The 16,403-nt window shown below is 42.5% G+C and overlaps 1 protein-coding gene across 1 annotated transcript; it reads left to right on the top strand.

The window, feature by feature from the left end:
- The first annotated feature begins 10,515 nt into the window (after window positions 1-10,515).
- Window positions 10,516-16,276, top strand: LOC123941723 (HLA class II histocompatibility antigen, DQ beta 2 chain-like). The gene is made up of 6 exons (XM_046005244.1): window positions 10,516-10,637; window positions 12,146-12,415; window positions 13,957-14,238; window positions 14,731-14,841; window positions 15,328-15,351; window positions 15,910-16,276. Exons 1-6 carry the CDS (start codon window positions 10,541-10,543, stop codon window positions 15,921-15,923), a joined length of 798 nt encoding a protein of 265 aa, XP_045861200.1. The 5' UTR covers window positions 10,516-10,540; the 3' UTR covers window positions 15,924-16,276.
- Window positions 16,277-16,403: the final 127 nt, after the last annotated feature.

Here is a 16,403-nt window from a genome sequence, read left to right on the forward strand (position 1 = left end):
ATTGTGGGGACTAATGTACCTTCCAGGTCCCCTTTTGACCATGCCTCCTTGCCCCCCAACCCTATTCCAGCTCTGAGTTTGATGTCCCTCCTTTCTTCTTCCATCCCACCATGGAAACTCGCCTTATCCTAGAGTTACCCTGATCCTAAGTACACCACTGCTAGTGAAAGCCTGGGGACTAAGTCTCAGGTGCTCTGGAACCATGCACTTAGTACAGAATACTGAGCTGACTCACGGCTTTCATGTGCCGCTAATGGAAACCTCTTGTGTCTCTGCTCTATTTCTTTTTACCTGATAAACTCCTTATATTCTGCTTTCAGATCCTGACCTATGTTATAAAGGAACACAAAATATAGGGAAGAGATAGAAGGAGGGAGAGAAGGGTAGGAGATACTTAATGTTTTGTTCATTTATGTTTGCCACACACTGTTGTAATTTCTCTTTAACCATTTAAAACTGACCCTAGTCATGCATGGGCAAGAGGACCCTGATAAATAATAGAATTGTTAAAAAAGAAACAACACACTGATACTGCTCCCATTCACAGTTTGATAACTTAGGACTTTGAACAGTAAGCGCCACATCTGTACAATCTGTAACTTTAACATCTGCTCCCTCATCAGCACTATTCAGGCCCCAGAAATACTTCTCCACATCTTTTACTCTCTACCCTTGTAACTAAAGGTGATTGTGTCTGAATGCTGTGAACGTTTGAGGATTGCACCTTTTCTGATATCAGTGAACCTGTTTTATAGTTCAGGGAAGATTTAAGCAGCTGAAGAGCTTATAAGAGAAAAGTGAGCTTAACTTTTCAAATATTTTTATTCAAGTGCACAAATGTAATAGATTCTTGCATAATGAAGAATCACATGCCCACAGGGCTGGCTGTCACTTTTTTTTTCCTGCTTGTTTTTTTGCTCCACATATTAACCTGGTATTCCCAACACTTGTATATGGCAGCTGATGAATATATATATAAACATATATATATTCTTTAAAATTTTTTAAAATTAAAAAAATTTTTAAATTTTTTTTCTCTTTTTTTCTTTAACTTAAATTCAGTTAATTAATATATAATGTAATGTTAGCTTCAGAGGGAGAGGTCAGTGATTCATCAGTCTTGTAAAATACCCAGTGCTCATTACATCACAAGCTCTCCTTAATGTCCATTACCCAGTCACCCCATCACTCTTCACCCCTCCCTTGCAGCAACTCTCAGTTTTTTTGTTATGATTAAAAGTCTCTTATGGTTTGTCTCCCTCACTGATTTCATCTTATTTTATTTTTCCCTCTCTTCCCCTATGATCCTGTTTTATTTCTTAAATTCCACATATGAGTGAGATCATATGATAATTGTCTTTCTCTGTTTGACTTATTTTGCTTAGCATAATACTCTCTAGTTCTACCCATGTCATCACAAATGGCAATTTTTCATTTTTTGATGGCTGAGTAGTATTCCATTGTATATGTATATTATATCTTCTCTATCTATTCATCTGTCGATGAACATCTGGGCTCTTTCCATAGTTTGGTTATTGTGGACATTGCTGCTATAAACATTGGGGTGCAGGTGCCCCTTTGGATCACTACATTTGTGTCTTTGGGGTGAATGTCTAGTAGTGTAATTGCTGGGTTATAGGGATAGCTCTATTTTTAACTTTCTGAGGAACCTCTATACTGCTTTCCAGAGTGCCTGCACCAGCTTTCATTCCCAACAACAGTGTAGAAGGGTTCCCCTTTCTCCACATCCTCACAAACATCTGTCATTTCCTGACTAGTTGATTTTAACTCTTCTGACTGGTGTGAGGTGGTATCTATCTCATTGTGGTTTTACTTTGTATTTCCCTTATTCTGACTGATGTTGAGCAGTTTTTCATGTGTCTTTTGGCCATTTGTAGGTCTTCTTTGGAGAAATGTCTGTTCATGTCTTCCGCCCATTTTTTGATTGGATTATTTGTTCTTTGGGAGTTGAGTTTGATAAGTGTAAATCTTTTCCCATTCTGTAGGTTGTCTTTGGTTTTGTCACTGTTTCCTTTGCTGTGCAAAAGCTTTTTATCTTGAAGTCCCAACTTTTCATTTTTGCCTTTGTTTCCCTTGCTTCTGGGTACGTGTCTAGCAAGAAGTTGCTGCAGCCAAAGTTGAAGCAGTTGCTACCTTTGTACGTCTCTAAGATTTTGATGGATTCCAGGATGACATCAAGGTCTTTCATCCATTTAAAGTCCATTTTTGTGTATAGTGTAAGGAAATGGTCCAGTTTTATTCTTCTACATGTGGCTGTCCAACTTTCCCCACACCATTTGTTAAAGAGACTGTCGTTTTTCCATTGGTTATTCCTTCCTGCTTTGTTGAAGATTAGTTGACCGTAGGGTTGAGGGTCCATTTCTGGGTTCTCTATTCTGTTTCATTGATCTATATGTCTGTTTCTGTGCCAATACCATACTGTCTTGATGATTAAAGCTTTGTAATAGAGCTTGAGGCCTGGAATTGTGATGCCACCAGCTTTGCTTTTCTTTTTCAACATTCCTCTGGCTATTCTGGGTCTTTTCTGGTTCCATACAAACTTTAGGATTATTTGTTCCAGGTTTTTGAAAAAAGTTGATGCGATTTTGATAGGGAATGCATTGAATGTATAGATTGTTCTAGGTAGCATAGACATTTTAACAATATTTGTATTTCCAATCCATGAACATGGAATGTTTTTCCATCTCTTTTTGTCTTCCTCAATTTCTTTCATGAGTGTTCTACAGTTTTCTGTGTACAGATCCTTTGCATTTTTGGTTAGGTTTATTCCTAGTCTTAGAGTTTTAGGTTCAGTTGTAAATAGGATCTACTCCTTAATTTCTCTTTCTTCTGTCTCATTGTGTATAGAAATGCAACTGATTTCTGGGCATTGATTTTATATCCTGCCACTTTACTGAATTCGTGTATGAGTCTAGCAGTTTTGGAGTGGAGTCTTTTGGGTTTTCCACATAAAGTATCATAATATCTGTGAAGAGTGAGAGTTTGACTTCTTTCTGATTTGAATGGCTTTATTTCATTTTGTTATCTGATTGCTGAGGCTAAGACAGTCAGTACTATGTTGAACAACAGTGGTTAGAGTGGACATTCCTGTCGTGTATCTGACCTTAGAGGAAAAGCTCTCATTTTTTCCCCATTGAGAATGATATTCACTGTGGGCTTTTCATAGATGGCTTTTATGATATTAAAGTATGTTCCCTCTATTTCTACATTGTGAAGAACTTTAATTAAGAAAAGATGCTGTACTTTGTCAAATGGTTTTCTGTATTTATTGAGAGGATCATGTGGCTCTTGTCCTTTCTTTCATTAATGTAGTGTATAACGGTTGATTTATGAAGGTTGAACAAATTTTGTAGCTCAGGAATAAATCCCACTTGGTTGTGGTGAATAATACTTGTAATGTACTGTTAGATCTTATTGGCCAGTATCTTGGTAAGAATTTTTGCATCCATGTTCATCAGGGATATTGGTCTGTGATTCTCCTTTTAGGTGGGGTCTCTGTGCTAGTTTAGGGATCAAGGTGATGCTGGCCTCATAGAATGAGTTTGGAAGTTTTCCTTCCATTTTTATTTTTTTGAAACAGCTTCAGAAAAATAGGTATTAATTATTCTTTAAATGTTTGCTAGAATTTCTCTGGGAAGACATCCAGCCCTTGACTCTTGTTGGGAGATTTTTGATTACTGCTTCAATTTCCTTGCTGGTTATTGGTCTGTTCAGGTTTTGTATTTCTTACTGTTTTAGTTTTGGTAGTTTATACCTCTATAGGAATGCAACCATTTCTTCCAAATTGGATAATTTGTTGACATATAGATGCTTATAATATGTTAAAATTGTTTATATTCTTTGGTGTTGGTTGTGATGTCTCCTTTTTCATTCATGATTTTATTTGGGTCCTTTCTCTTTTCTTTTTGATAAGTCTGGCTAGGGGTTTATCAATCTTATTAATTCTTTCAAAGAACCAGCTCCTACTTTCCTTGATCTGCTCTGCTGCTTTTTTTTGGTTTCCATTTCATTGATTTCTGCTCTAATTGTTATCATTTTTCTTTTCCTGCTGTGTTTAGGCTTTATTTGTTGTCTATTTGAGACTTCTCTTGTTTCTTGAGAAAGTCTTGTATTGCTGTATACTTCCCTCTTAGGACCACCTTGGATGCATCCCAAAGATTTTGAACAGTTGTGGTTTCATTTTAATTTGTTTCCATGAATTTTTAAAAATTCTTCTTTAATTTTCTGGTCTACCCATTTATTCTTTAATAGGATCCCCTTTAGCCTCCGTGTACTTGAGTTCTTTCTAAAATTACTCTTGTGATTAAGTTTAAGTTTCAAAGATTTTGGTCTGAAATTATGCAAAGAATAATCTCAATCTTTGGTACCAATTAAGAACTGATATTTGACCCAGTATGTGATCTATTCTGGAGAATGTTCAATGTGCATTTGAGAAGAATGTGTATTCTGTTGCTTTCAGGTGTAATGTTCTGAATATAGCCGTGAAGTCCAAGTGTGTCATTCAATGTCCTTATTTCCTTGTTGATATTCAGCTTTGATGATCTGTCCATTGCAGTGAGTTAGGTGTTAAAGTCCCATACCATTACTGGATTATTATCAATGTGTTTCTTTAATTTTGTTATTAATTGGCTGCTCTCATGTGGGGTATAAATATAATTCTTAGATCTTCTGGTTGGATAGAACTTTTAATTCTTATACAGTGTCCTTCCTCATCTCTTATTACAGTCTTTGGTAAAATCTAATTTGTCTGATATAAGGATTGCTACCCAGCCTTCTTTTGATATCCATTAGCATGACAAATAATTTTCCACCCCCTCACTTTAAATATGGAGATGTCTTTAGGTCTAAAATGAGTCTTTTGTTAACAGTATATCAATGGGTATTGCCTTTTTATCCAATCTGATTTACCATGTCTTTTTTTTTTTTTTTTGAAGGTACCAGCTGTCAGGCAGAAGGAGGGATTTCCTTTTTTTTTTTTAAGATTTTATTTATTATTTATTTGACAGAGAGATCACCAGCAGGCAGAAAGGCAGGCAGAGAGAGAGAGGGGGAAGCAGGCGCCCTGCCGAGCAGAGAGCCCGATGTGGGGCTTGATCCCAGGACCCTGAGATCATAACCTGAGCCAAAGGCAGAGGCTTAACACACTGAGCCACCCAGGTGCCCCACCACGTCTTTTGATTTTGGCATTTAGCCCATTTACATTCAGAGTAACTTTTGAAAAACATGAATTTAATGCCATTGTATTAACTATAAGGTCACTGTTTCTGTAGATTGTCTCAGTTCCTTTTGGGTCTATGTCACTTCTGGTCTCTCTCTTTGCTTAAAGGATCCCTTTTAACTTTTCTTGCAGGGCTGGTGTAGTGTTCATGAATTCTTTTAGCTCCTGTTTGTCCTGGAAGCTCTTTATCTCTCCTTCCATTCTGAATGACAGCCTTGCTGGATAAAGTATTTTTGGCTACATATTTTTCTCATTTGGCACCCTGAATATATCCTTCAAGTCCTTTCTGGACTGCCAGGTCTCTGTGGTTAAGTCTGGTGCCAGTCTAATATTTCCACCCTTGTAGGTTGCAAAGCTCTTGCCCAAACCTGCTTTTAGGATTTTTCTCTTTATCTCCTGGATTTGCAAGTTTCACTATTATATGCGGAGGTGTTGACCAATTTTTATTGATTTTGAGGGGCATAGTCTGTGCCTCTTGGATGTGAATGTCTGTTTCTTCCCCCCAGTTAGGGAAGTTTTCCACTATAATTTGCTCCAATATAGTTTCCGCACTCCCCTCCCCCCTTCCTCTTCCTCTGGAATCCCAATTATTCTAGTAATGTTTCACTTCATAGTATCACTTATCTCTCAAGTTCTCCCCTGGTGATCCAATAGTTGTTTATCTTTTTCTCAGCTTCTTTATTCTTCATTATTTTGTCTTCTGTAACACTAATTCTCTTTTCTGCCTCATTTATACCCACAGTTAGAGTCTCCATTTTTTTTTTGCATCTCAATAAAACACTTTTTGATTTTGACTTAATTGGTTTTAGTTCTTTTATTTCCCTTTCTTAGAAAGGGGTTCTATACTGTCTTCTATGCATTTTTCAAAGCCAGCTAATATCTTTTTTTTTTTAGTTATTGTATTTCTTTAATTTAGTGTCCTTCTGTATCTCTGACTACAGTCTTTAGTTTAAAATCTAATTTATCTGATATGAGAATCGCTACCCTGGACTTCTTTTGAGGCACATTGGCATGAAAGATGCTTCTCCATCCCTTCACTTTCAGTCTGGGTGTATCCTTAGGTTCAAAATGGGTCTCTTGTAGACAATATATGGATGGGTCCTGTCGTTTTATCCAATCTGCAACCCTGTGTCATTTTATGGGCACATTTAGGCCATTCACATTGAGAGTGATTATTGATAGATAGATTTTTATTGACATCGTGTTACCTTTGAAGTCTTTCTGTCTGTAGATTGTCTCTATATTTCTGTTCAATGATATTCTTAGGATTTTTTCTCTTTTATAGAACCGCCCTTAATATTTCCTGCAGTGTCGGTTTGGTGGCTGCATAGTCCTTTAAGCCTTGCCAGTGTTGGAAACTCTTTATCTCTCCATCCATTTTGAATGTCAGTCTTGCTGGATAAAGTATTCTTGGCTGCATGTTCTTCTCATTCAGTTCCCTGAATACATCTTGCCAGCCCTTTCTTTTCTTTTTTTTTTTAAAGATTTATTTATTTGACAGATAGAGATTACAAGTAGGCAGAGAGGCAGGCAGAGAGAGAGAGAGGAGGAAGCAGGCTCCCAGCCAAGCAGAGAGCCCGATGCGGGGCTTGATCCCAGGACCCTGGGATCATGACCTGAGCTGAAGGCAGAGGCTTTAACCCGCTGAGCCACCCAGGCGCCCCTTGCCAGCCCTTTCTGGCTTGCCAGGTCTCTGGACAGGTCTGACGTTATTCTGATGTGCTTTCCTCTGTACATAAGGAGCTTCTTTGTCTGCCTACAATTATAATTCTTCATTCTTACTATTAGGTGTCTCGAGGACTTTCGAGAATCTATAATCTTGGGGGGAAACCGTTTTGCCTCTACTACATGAATGCTGGTTTCATTCATGAGATTGGGAAAATTTTCATGGACAACTTGTTTCACTATATCTTCTAGACTTCTTTCTTTCTGCTCCCCTTCAAGGATTCCAATAACTCCGAGGTTGGAATGTTTCATGGCATCATTTATTTTCCTGATTCTGTTTTTGTGGCTTCTAAGCTGTTTCTTCCAGGCTTCCTCCTGATCCTTTCTCTCTATCTGTTTGTCCTCCAGATCACTAATTCTATCTTCTGACTCAGTTACCCTAGCTTTTAGAGAATTTAGATTGGAACTCATTGAGAGCATTTTGAACATCATCCCTGGTGGCTTTCAGTTCTGCCCTAATCAATTCCATTTGGTCATCCATGGCTTTCTCCAACCTAGCTATTGCCTGGATAATTGTTAGCCTGAATTCCCTTTCCGACATATTGTCTATGTCGATAGCCATTAGCTCTGTTGCAGAAAGCCCATCCTCTGTATTTTTCTTCTGTTGGGCATTCCTCCTCCTAGTCATTTTGGTGAGAGATGACTGAACGGATGTAGCTGGATGTATCGACTGTGATGTAGTCAAGGTGCACCCTGGAATGCTCTGAGCAATCAGGATTCACCACCCAAATGAGAGAAAAAAGAAAAGAGAAAGAAAAAAAAAGAGAGAGAGAGGAAAAAAAGGGAAGATAAAAGAGAAGGCTCAGCGCAAATGGGCCCCAAGGTAAGATTTATGAAGTATACAAACAAAAACAGACAAACAAAAAGACTGATAAAAGTATATGACAAGAGGAAAAAAATATATATATATAAAAGCAAAAAAAGAAAAAAAAGGAAGAACTTTGTCAAAAAGAACCCCCAGTATAAGATTTATATAATATCAGGACAAACACAAATACACAGAAACACTGGCGGAAGAAAAAGATGGGAGAGTGGTTATAAATTCTCAGTGTGGGCGGGGAAGTTTATTTTGATTCTTCCTGGATGTATCTTGATATCTTTGTTAAAGGACTCAAGATAAAGGGGAATTAAAAATTGGTTTACCTATAGGGGTAGCATTGACTGGGGAAGGGGGTTATCTTGAAGTTTAATTCTATATGAATATTAGAAAATAAAAATAAAAAAAGAATAAACTAGACTAAACTAAACTAAAATTAAAAAAATAAAAAAATAGAAAAGCAAAAGAAAAACATGGGTGTATGTATCAAAAAGTTGAGGTTAGAAGGTTATCATGGAATTTGATATACTGGACATCTCACTGTGATGGTAAATAGGTTAAAAAATTATCTATACAAAAAAAAAAATGAACCAGAATAGTGGGAACGAGTTAAAAATCAAAGTTGTATCTATGAAGTAGTGGTTGTTGTTCTCTTGTCGTCTTTTTTTTTTTTTTTTTTTTTTTTCTTTCCTGGTTGGTTTTCTGGGGGAGGGGCCTGTCACGTGGGTTTTCAGTCAATGATGTTCCCTGAGTTAGGTCCTCCTGTCCCCCTCAAGGGGGTGAGCTTTGAGGAAACCGGTTTTTCAGGCTTTTGTTCTCTGGAGGTTTGTATGTTTGTTCGTATTTTTTTTTCTCTCGCCTTGACAGCTTTTGATGGTTTTTGGAGGTTTAGAGGAGAGCAAACTGCACCCCGACCTCTCCCTCAGAGAGAAGCCTCAGTCTGCTTCCCTGTGGTGCTGCAGAGCCGCTGGCAGAGCAGGTTCCAAGTCGCAGTCCCTGGGGACACAGGATCTCCTGCTTGTACCCAAAACCATGGCAGCAGTGGCTGTCTGGGCAGCTCCAGCCTGCCAGAGAGGTTCCAAGCAGCGATCTCACAGTGAGATTTTTCCGCTGGCCCAGGCTGGGAGCGTCTGGTCTTTCTGGGTCTGAGAGCACCGGGCTGGTACCTGCACACACCTCTCCCAGGGGAGGGTGTGGGGCACGCCCATCTCAGGCTCTGATGGCACGGTGTGGCATTCTGCCATCTGGCGAGGCTCCCAGCCCCTCACAGGAGCCGGATCCCACGTGTTCTCGGGGCACTGGTGGCTCAGGCGCGCTGGAGGCTCAGGGACCAAGACCTGGTTTCTGCACCGCACTCTCTCTGGCTCAGCACCAGGGAAGCTGCCCTGGGTCCAGGGACTTAAGCCCCTGTCCCTAACCACCTTGATTCCCACAATTTCCCCCCACGATCCTTTGCTCTTTTTGAGTGTTTTCAACCAGACTCCAAGTTAATGCTGGTCCCCAGTCGCAGGGCCTCTCGGATTGGGGTATTACTTTTCAATTGGTCACCTCTGGTGGCTCCCTCCCCCTTTTATCTTCCGATATCAGTCCGATGTTTCCACTCCACTTTACCCGCCCACTGGCGTCTTCTGCCCCTGTAGAGATCCAGACGTGTATAATTCTGATCGCAGGCTGATTTCATGGGTGATCGGAGCTCTTTGGTAGGTAATCAGCTCACTTTAGGGTACAGGGTGAAACGGCGCCCCCTCCTACTTCCCCACCATATTGTCCCTCCCTGGCTAATATCTTTATAATCATTAATCTGAACTCTAGTTCTAACATCTTACTTATCCATACTGATTAGGTCCCTGGCAGTCAATACTGTCTCTTGTTCTCTTTTTTGTAGATAGATTTTCTCTCTTGTCATTCTTTCGGAAAGTGGTTACTTTTCTATTTGTAGAGTTGCAGCTATTCTTTTTTTAGATCTCAGGGTGAGTTCATAGGGTAGAGAATGATTTAATCGCTATCTAGTTGAATTCCTGGGACCAGACAAAACTAAAGTCTCCTACTCCTCCACCATCTTGGACTATTTCTCCAACATTTTACAGTATTAAACAAGTCATATTACACTTGTTTGTATATATTATGATCTGCATATAAAATGTGTGAAACATGATCCACATTTTACCAAGGAAAGCCTGAGGCAAAATGAGGGTCAGTAATTTGCTGACTCTCAGAAAACCTATTAGTGGTAGAACTGCAGCTAAAAACCATTTCCTCATAAGAACGATGCTCTTCCCACCACAACTTAAGGCTCTTCAGAATTTCTAGGATAATAGAAGTGGCCATCTCTGTGACAATTATTTTTCTTCCCTGAAATATGATCCCACTTATTTATTACTAAAAATCTCAAATATCACAAAAATATCTATTCTTGAGTTTGTTTTTTTTTTTTGTTTCTTTAAACCCTTAAGGCATTCAGTCTTTAGAATTTCTATAATTAGGAGAAAATCTTCACCTCAAATATTTATCCAGTATAATTTGATGAAGACACAGTTCTAGGTATTGGACTGAGAACTTTTATAAAAAATTTCTGCCCAGAGACAGGTGAGGTACTTCGGCAATAGTTCAGATTGGTTCCCTTCCTAGGGACTCTCCAATCTTACTGTGCATGGAAGCTTTCACAGGCTTTTATTCTCTGAAATGAGTACTCAGAGCTCCTAGGTAGGAGCTTTGTTGACTACCATTTCTTTTCCTTTGTTCCCAATGATGCCTGGAAGATGGCTTTGTGGCTCTCCAAAGGCCTCTGGACAGCAGCTGAAATGATGATCCTTGTGGTCCTAAATATCCCAGTGGCTGAGGGCAGAGATTCTCCACGTAAGTGAAGGGCACCTGCTCCGCAGAGCCACCACCTTAGGCAACAGGTTCTGAAGGAGCTTTGGGCTGGAATGTGGAAGGTTCTATGATTTCAGAATATATAGTTTTCATCACAGGTTTCCGAATATATAGTCTTTCATCACAGGTTTCCTCTCTTTGGGGTAGACAACTCTGTTACATTCTTATTTCTACTCTAATGAGGAGATAAGCCCACATCTATGGGCTCAGTCCATCCTGGGGATGTTATAATGAGGAGGAGGAAACAAAACATGCATCTGCTACCACTGATGGGACAAAGCGACATTGGAGTTATTTTTGAAAATAAGAATTTGTCTGAAGAAGACACAGCAGGATTTTTTATTTCAGGTCCCCGCAAGACCTTATCTAGGCTACACACTATGGGATTCTCTGTTGGAGAAATATAGGGCAGCGATAGTCTCTCCAGTCTTAGTATTTGACAAAAAGGACTCTATATTCCTGATTCTGAGTGAAGTCCAGATGGATGCAAACTCTTGGTTTTTGAGAGAAACTGACTGGGTGACCACAGACAGGAAGTCTTTACTTCAAGTTTTACTGGTTTATGGTCAGATAGTAACTTGTGTGGGATTCAGAGACTTGAATTGATTGTGGACTGAATTTAGGAGAAAGGAGACTGTAAAGAAGAGGAAATAGCACATACTGAGAAACCATTTCAGCCACAGGATTAGTATCTTCATATAAATTCTCTCTGGATTTTCCTAACACCCCTATGTGTAGACATTATGACTTCCGTTTTACAAATTATATATATGATATCAATACTTTGTTTAGTAACCTACTCAAGCTGGTAAATGGCAGGGTTTAATGGAATCTATTTTTATCTTATTCAAAGACTATGTTCTTTCTATGACTGTCTCTCTCTAGGACTTGGAAGATGTGTGTCCCTTCTAGCCCTGCAGGAGTGAGCAACCTCACAGTGCAGTTGTGTGCGTGTGACAGAAACTCAGGGTAAACCCAGGCATTAGAAGGAAGGCCCTTTGCCGGGGATCAAGAGAATATGCTTTTCAGGAGGAAGTCAAGCTTCATTTTCGACTTTTCTCCTCATTCTCTTAAACTCTTGTGCTTAGGTGGACACTTGTTTGTCTCTGAGGTTCCCTGAAGTTCTATGGAAAATGGGATTTCATGTGAGAATGTCCTGATCTGAGCACAGGGATGGATGTAAAATCAGCCGGACTGCCCTGTCTTCCTCAGTTCTCAGGCTCGGGCAGAGCTCAGAGATCGCAGGGCTTGTCCCTAGAGAGGGGCTTTCTTTCCTCCCCTCCCTGTATGAAGGCAGTTCTGGAAGCCCTCAAAGGAGGGCAAGCAGGCCTGGAAAGGAGGATGCTCAGGGCAGGGGTGACAGGCATCCAAGGTGGAAGGCCTTCAGGTTTATCAGGCCGCCTGCCAGTGCCCCACAAGACCCGCTGGGCGGTGGCTGTTGGTTGGGCTGAGCGGTGGAGATCTGACTGATCCGCGGTGATTTTCTGCAGAGGATTTCGTGTTCCAGTTTAAGGGTGAGTGCTACTTCACCAACGGGACGAAGCGGGTGCGGCTCCTGGATAGATTAATCTATAACAGGGAGGAAGTCCTGCGCTTCGACAGCAACGTGGGGGAGTACCAGGCAGTGACCGAGCTGGGGCGGTCTATCGCCCAGTCCTGGAACAGACAAAAGGATGTCGTGGAGCGGGCACGGGCGGAGGTGGACACAGTTTGCAGACACAACTACCAGATGGAGAAGAGTTCTACCTTGCAGAGGCTAGGTAAGCACTGCGTTTGGATCTTAGCTGGGCCTCCCTCACCGTCTCTCTCGTGGGTACCGGCAAGACCCAGCATGGTGGGTGTGGCCTCTCCCATGGGACCCAGGCCCACAAGGTGGATGGGGAGGCGGGGACAGGGAGTGGGGGTGGGGACACAGCCCCCTCCCTCCCCGCCCCCCCGCCCCTCCTCGTAGTAGCCCTTCACTGTTCCCCGCAGAGGTGGGTGGTTCCTCCAGTAGGGCTGTGCTTCCTACGCAGTTTCGACCACTTCTGCGCCTCCCCGGCTCCTTACTTAAGAATTTTTGCTTTCTCCCTCCCCATCTTTCCTTAAGCAGAGCCCAGTGAGCCCCTGTCCCTGCCCTGGTCCTGCAGTGAGCTGTGCTTAGTGGGCTGGGCCTTTTGAGGGGGGAGGACACCTGGCACACGTGGTAAATATGTTAAGAGTTGTCACCACGCCAAATTTTGACTTTTTGGTTTCAAATTATGATTCATCTCAATGCTGTTTTCTTAAATGGTTGCCACTAGTCCTGGACTTCTCTGAGGGGAGGAACTGCTCATCCTTGTCTGCCTAGTATATGACACAATGACTGCCTGGTAGAGTGAGTGCAAACTTTCGTGGAATTAATGAATAAATGCAGGTGGCCACCCATCCACTAGGCTCAAGAGAAAACAGAAGGGTAAATAAACCTTAAAGACTGACTGTATTAATTAGTCTTTATTATATTGCTTTATGTTTTAAAGTAAACTTTGTGACTTCAATCTTAATAACTTAGGGATTGTGAATGCAAAGTCTAAGAAAGAAAGTGTTTACTAAAAATATAAACAATATTGGAATGGCATTGGAAAGCAGAATTTTAATTTCTTAGAAAATCTCAACAAATATCAGAATAGAAGAGCTGAACTTTTCGAGTCAATAAATTGATGCTAGTAAATTACTGAATAAAAAAATTGTTTCAGGTTTCCTTTTGCCTAAACCCTACCCACCCTCCTTCCCCCGAACTCCTTCTCAGGTCATCATCATCCATTTAAGGGGTAGACATTCTGCAAGTTAATTGTATATATTTAATAAGCACGTATGTCTAGACAAATACCTTATCACACACCGCCTATATAACACAATTTAATTTCACAGCGAACTACCTTGGGAGTTAGAGATTAGCAACCATTTTATACGTCAACAGGTGTGGAGGGAAGGAAGTCCTGCTTTACTATTTCTATTTTTTAAAAATTTTATGAATAGTGTCATGTGTAATACAGCAATCTAATATTTAAAAGTGCTTCATTTTATCGATTAATATCAAAGAATAACTTTCACAGGATGATAACTCTTATTTCTTCAGACTTTGAAAAGTAAGCTGACTTGTGTTTATTTGAACTAATAAAGTGGCCAAGCTCAGATCTTAATCCAAGACTCAGAATTCCTGGGAATCCAAGAATTCCTGGGAATCTTTCCACCTGGTACCGAGCCAGGACTCTTCTCCGTGGGGAGACTTGCCGTGGAGTCTCACATCTCACTGTCTTTTCTTGTCTGTTACTCCCCTCAGTGGAACCTACAGTGACCATCTCCCCATCCAGGACGGAGGTTCTGAACCACCACAACATGCTGGTCTGCTCGGTGACAGATTTCTACCCAGGCCAGATCAAAGTTCGGTGGTTTCGGAATGACCAGGAGGAGACAGCTGGTGTGGTGTCCACTCCACTTATTAGGAATGGGGACTGGACCTTCCAGATCCTTGTGATGCTGGAAATGACTCCCCAGCGAGGAGATGTCTACACCTGCCATGTGGAGCACCCCAGCCTCCAGAGCCCCATCACAGTGGAGTGGCGTAAGGGGCAATCTGTTTCCTTTCACCATGGGCCCCACAAGACAGAGAGCAGAGCTTCCTCCAGCCCGTCCCTTTCCGTTCCTCATCCTTGATGTCACTATTGATGCCCATGGCAGGAGCATCAGAACAATCTCGATCTCATTGTCTTTCTAGATACTAGAGAGATCATTCTCCACATCCCGACCCCATAGCCCAGCCCTGTACCTCTGAGGGATTTATACTCTGGCTGGTGACTGGGGCCTTGGAATCTGAGGTTAGGGTTGTGTCTGGAGGAGCAGGATTCAGCATCCCCCTCTCTCACATACCTAGTGTGTGTGAGGGTCTGTCAGTGGGTCATTTCTTCCCCTAAGGGTGGCCAGAGGGAGCACTGGGCTTGCCTGGCACCCCCAGGTCCTGTACTTCAGACTAGACTTCAGGCTTCCCAAAGGGATGTTGTGGGGTGTGGGGACACTCAGCCTGACACTCAGCCTGACACTCAGGCTCTGCTCCCAGGAGCACAGTCAGAATCTTCCCAGAGCAAGACACTGAGTGGCATCGGAGGCTTTGTGCTGGGGCTGATCTTCCTCGTTCTGGGCCTTATCATCCGTCACAGGAGCCAGAAAGGTAAGGCGCTCTGGGGAAATGGGGGAGAAGGGCTGTGCCTGAGGCCCTCTGTTCAGGGGGGCCTGTGCCTCTGGATGTAGCTATTTCCTTCTGACCCTGAAAGGAAGGAGGCTGGGCTGGTGGTGGGAGGAGATGGAACAACCTAGGGGGTAGCTTTGGAATCTGACCTTCCTGGTTGAAAGGAGCCCCATCACGGAGGTCCCAGGTGTAGTACATTCTAGGGCTTCCTGACAGTTCATCGTTGTCTGTCTCCTTTCTGAATGCTTCCTTTTTTTTTACAAGGGTTAGAGCCTCTGCTTCCCTTCCTTCTGGGGACAGTTTCATTCATTTGGGGGATTTAACTTAGGGTAGTTAAGGTCTTGTGGTTGATGGGTGGGGAGAATGCAAAATTCCACTTAAGTTGCTTATCTCACCACCCTTTAGGGTGAGTGAGAGACTGGCTGTTTGTGTAATGAGACCTTTTTCTGTTATCATTTCTTTTTGTAGGACCTCGTGGGTCTCCGCCAGCAGGTACTAGTTCTGCTCTGATTCGGTGGGGGTGTGGGCACCGGTGAAACAGGGCAGAGCATGAGGCGAGGCACTCAGTTCATGGCCTCGTCCCTGCGACAGAGATCAAGAGTTAGGGACAAGTTTGCCCAGTTTCTGTAGGCAGACCCAGAGTTGTTCCAGAACCAGGCCACAACTTTGGTGGCATCTTTCTGTGAAACGTGGGACCAGAACCACGTCTTGGGTGTTAGACACCAGGATGATGCCCACGTTGTGCTTCATGTTGGCAGCTACTGCCTGTGAGAGTTTATAAATGAAAGGCTACTAGTGGTGGAAAGATTTATTAATTTAGTAAAACCTTAATATCCCCTGAAGGCTAACAGCTGCTCCACAGCCTCCCACACCTCTGTGTGCAGCCGGAGTGCCCTGTTCTCGTGAGCTGATGCACCTTTCAGAGATATTGGGGAGGTGATGGCAGTATGCCCTGGACCCCAACTCTCTCTGATGCTGCAGTAGTCCTGAGAGGTGGGGAGAGGGTGCATCCCTCAGGGTCCCTTGTGCTGATCACCCTCTTTCCTACAGGGCTCCTGCACTGACGCCAGAGGATACCCGGGATTCTGCCTTCTGTGCTGTCCGCCTGTCCTTGCCCAGAATTCCCAGTGGCCTGACACCCTGTCCCCCACATGGACCAGAGTCCTACAGTGCCTCTGACAGAGTCATCACGTCACCTCCTGTGACCCCTGCCCCGAGGATCTGACTGTGGTGCTGCTTCCTGCACTGACCTCGGAGTCTCTGCCTGTGAGCTCCCTGCCAGCAGCATCCACTCCCGCCCCAAGGGCTTTTCTGTTTCCATTCTTCCTTCTCAGATGGTGCAAGAGCAGCACATTGAGGCCGTTTAGCTGAATGTAGAGATTTTACAGTGATTAAACATGGTTATGAGTTCTCTGTACCCTGAGTCTTCTTAACTGGGTGGAGGCAGGAAACCAGTGCAGAAGGAAAGGGTCATACTGCTCCTTGAAGGGAAACTAGGGGCACCTGTGGGTGCCAAGTGAAGAGCAGACAGAGGAGACAGAAGA

Source organism: Meles meles, chromosome 5 (assembly GCF_922984935.1).
Source record: "Meles meles chromosome 5, mMelMel3.1 paternal haplotype, whole genome shotgun sequence".
Taxonomy (NCBI): Eukaryota; Metazoa; Chordata; class Mammalia; order Carnivora; family Mustelidae; genus Meles; species Meles meles.

Coding starts and splice junctions, on each gene's coding strand:
- LOC123941723 (XM_046005244.1), top strand. CDS start 10,541: ATGGCTTTGTGGCTCTCCAAAGGCCTCTGGACAGCAGCTGAAATGATG. Junction 14,239..14,730: donor CCCCATCACAGTGGAGTGGC/GTAAGGGGCAAT, acceptor CTCTGCTCCCAG/GAGCACAGTCAGAATCTTCC. Junction 14,842..15,327: donor CCGTCACAGGAGCCAGAAAG/GTAAGGCGCTCT, acceptor TTCTTTTTGTAG/GACCTCGTGGGTCTCCGCCA.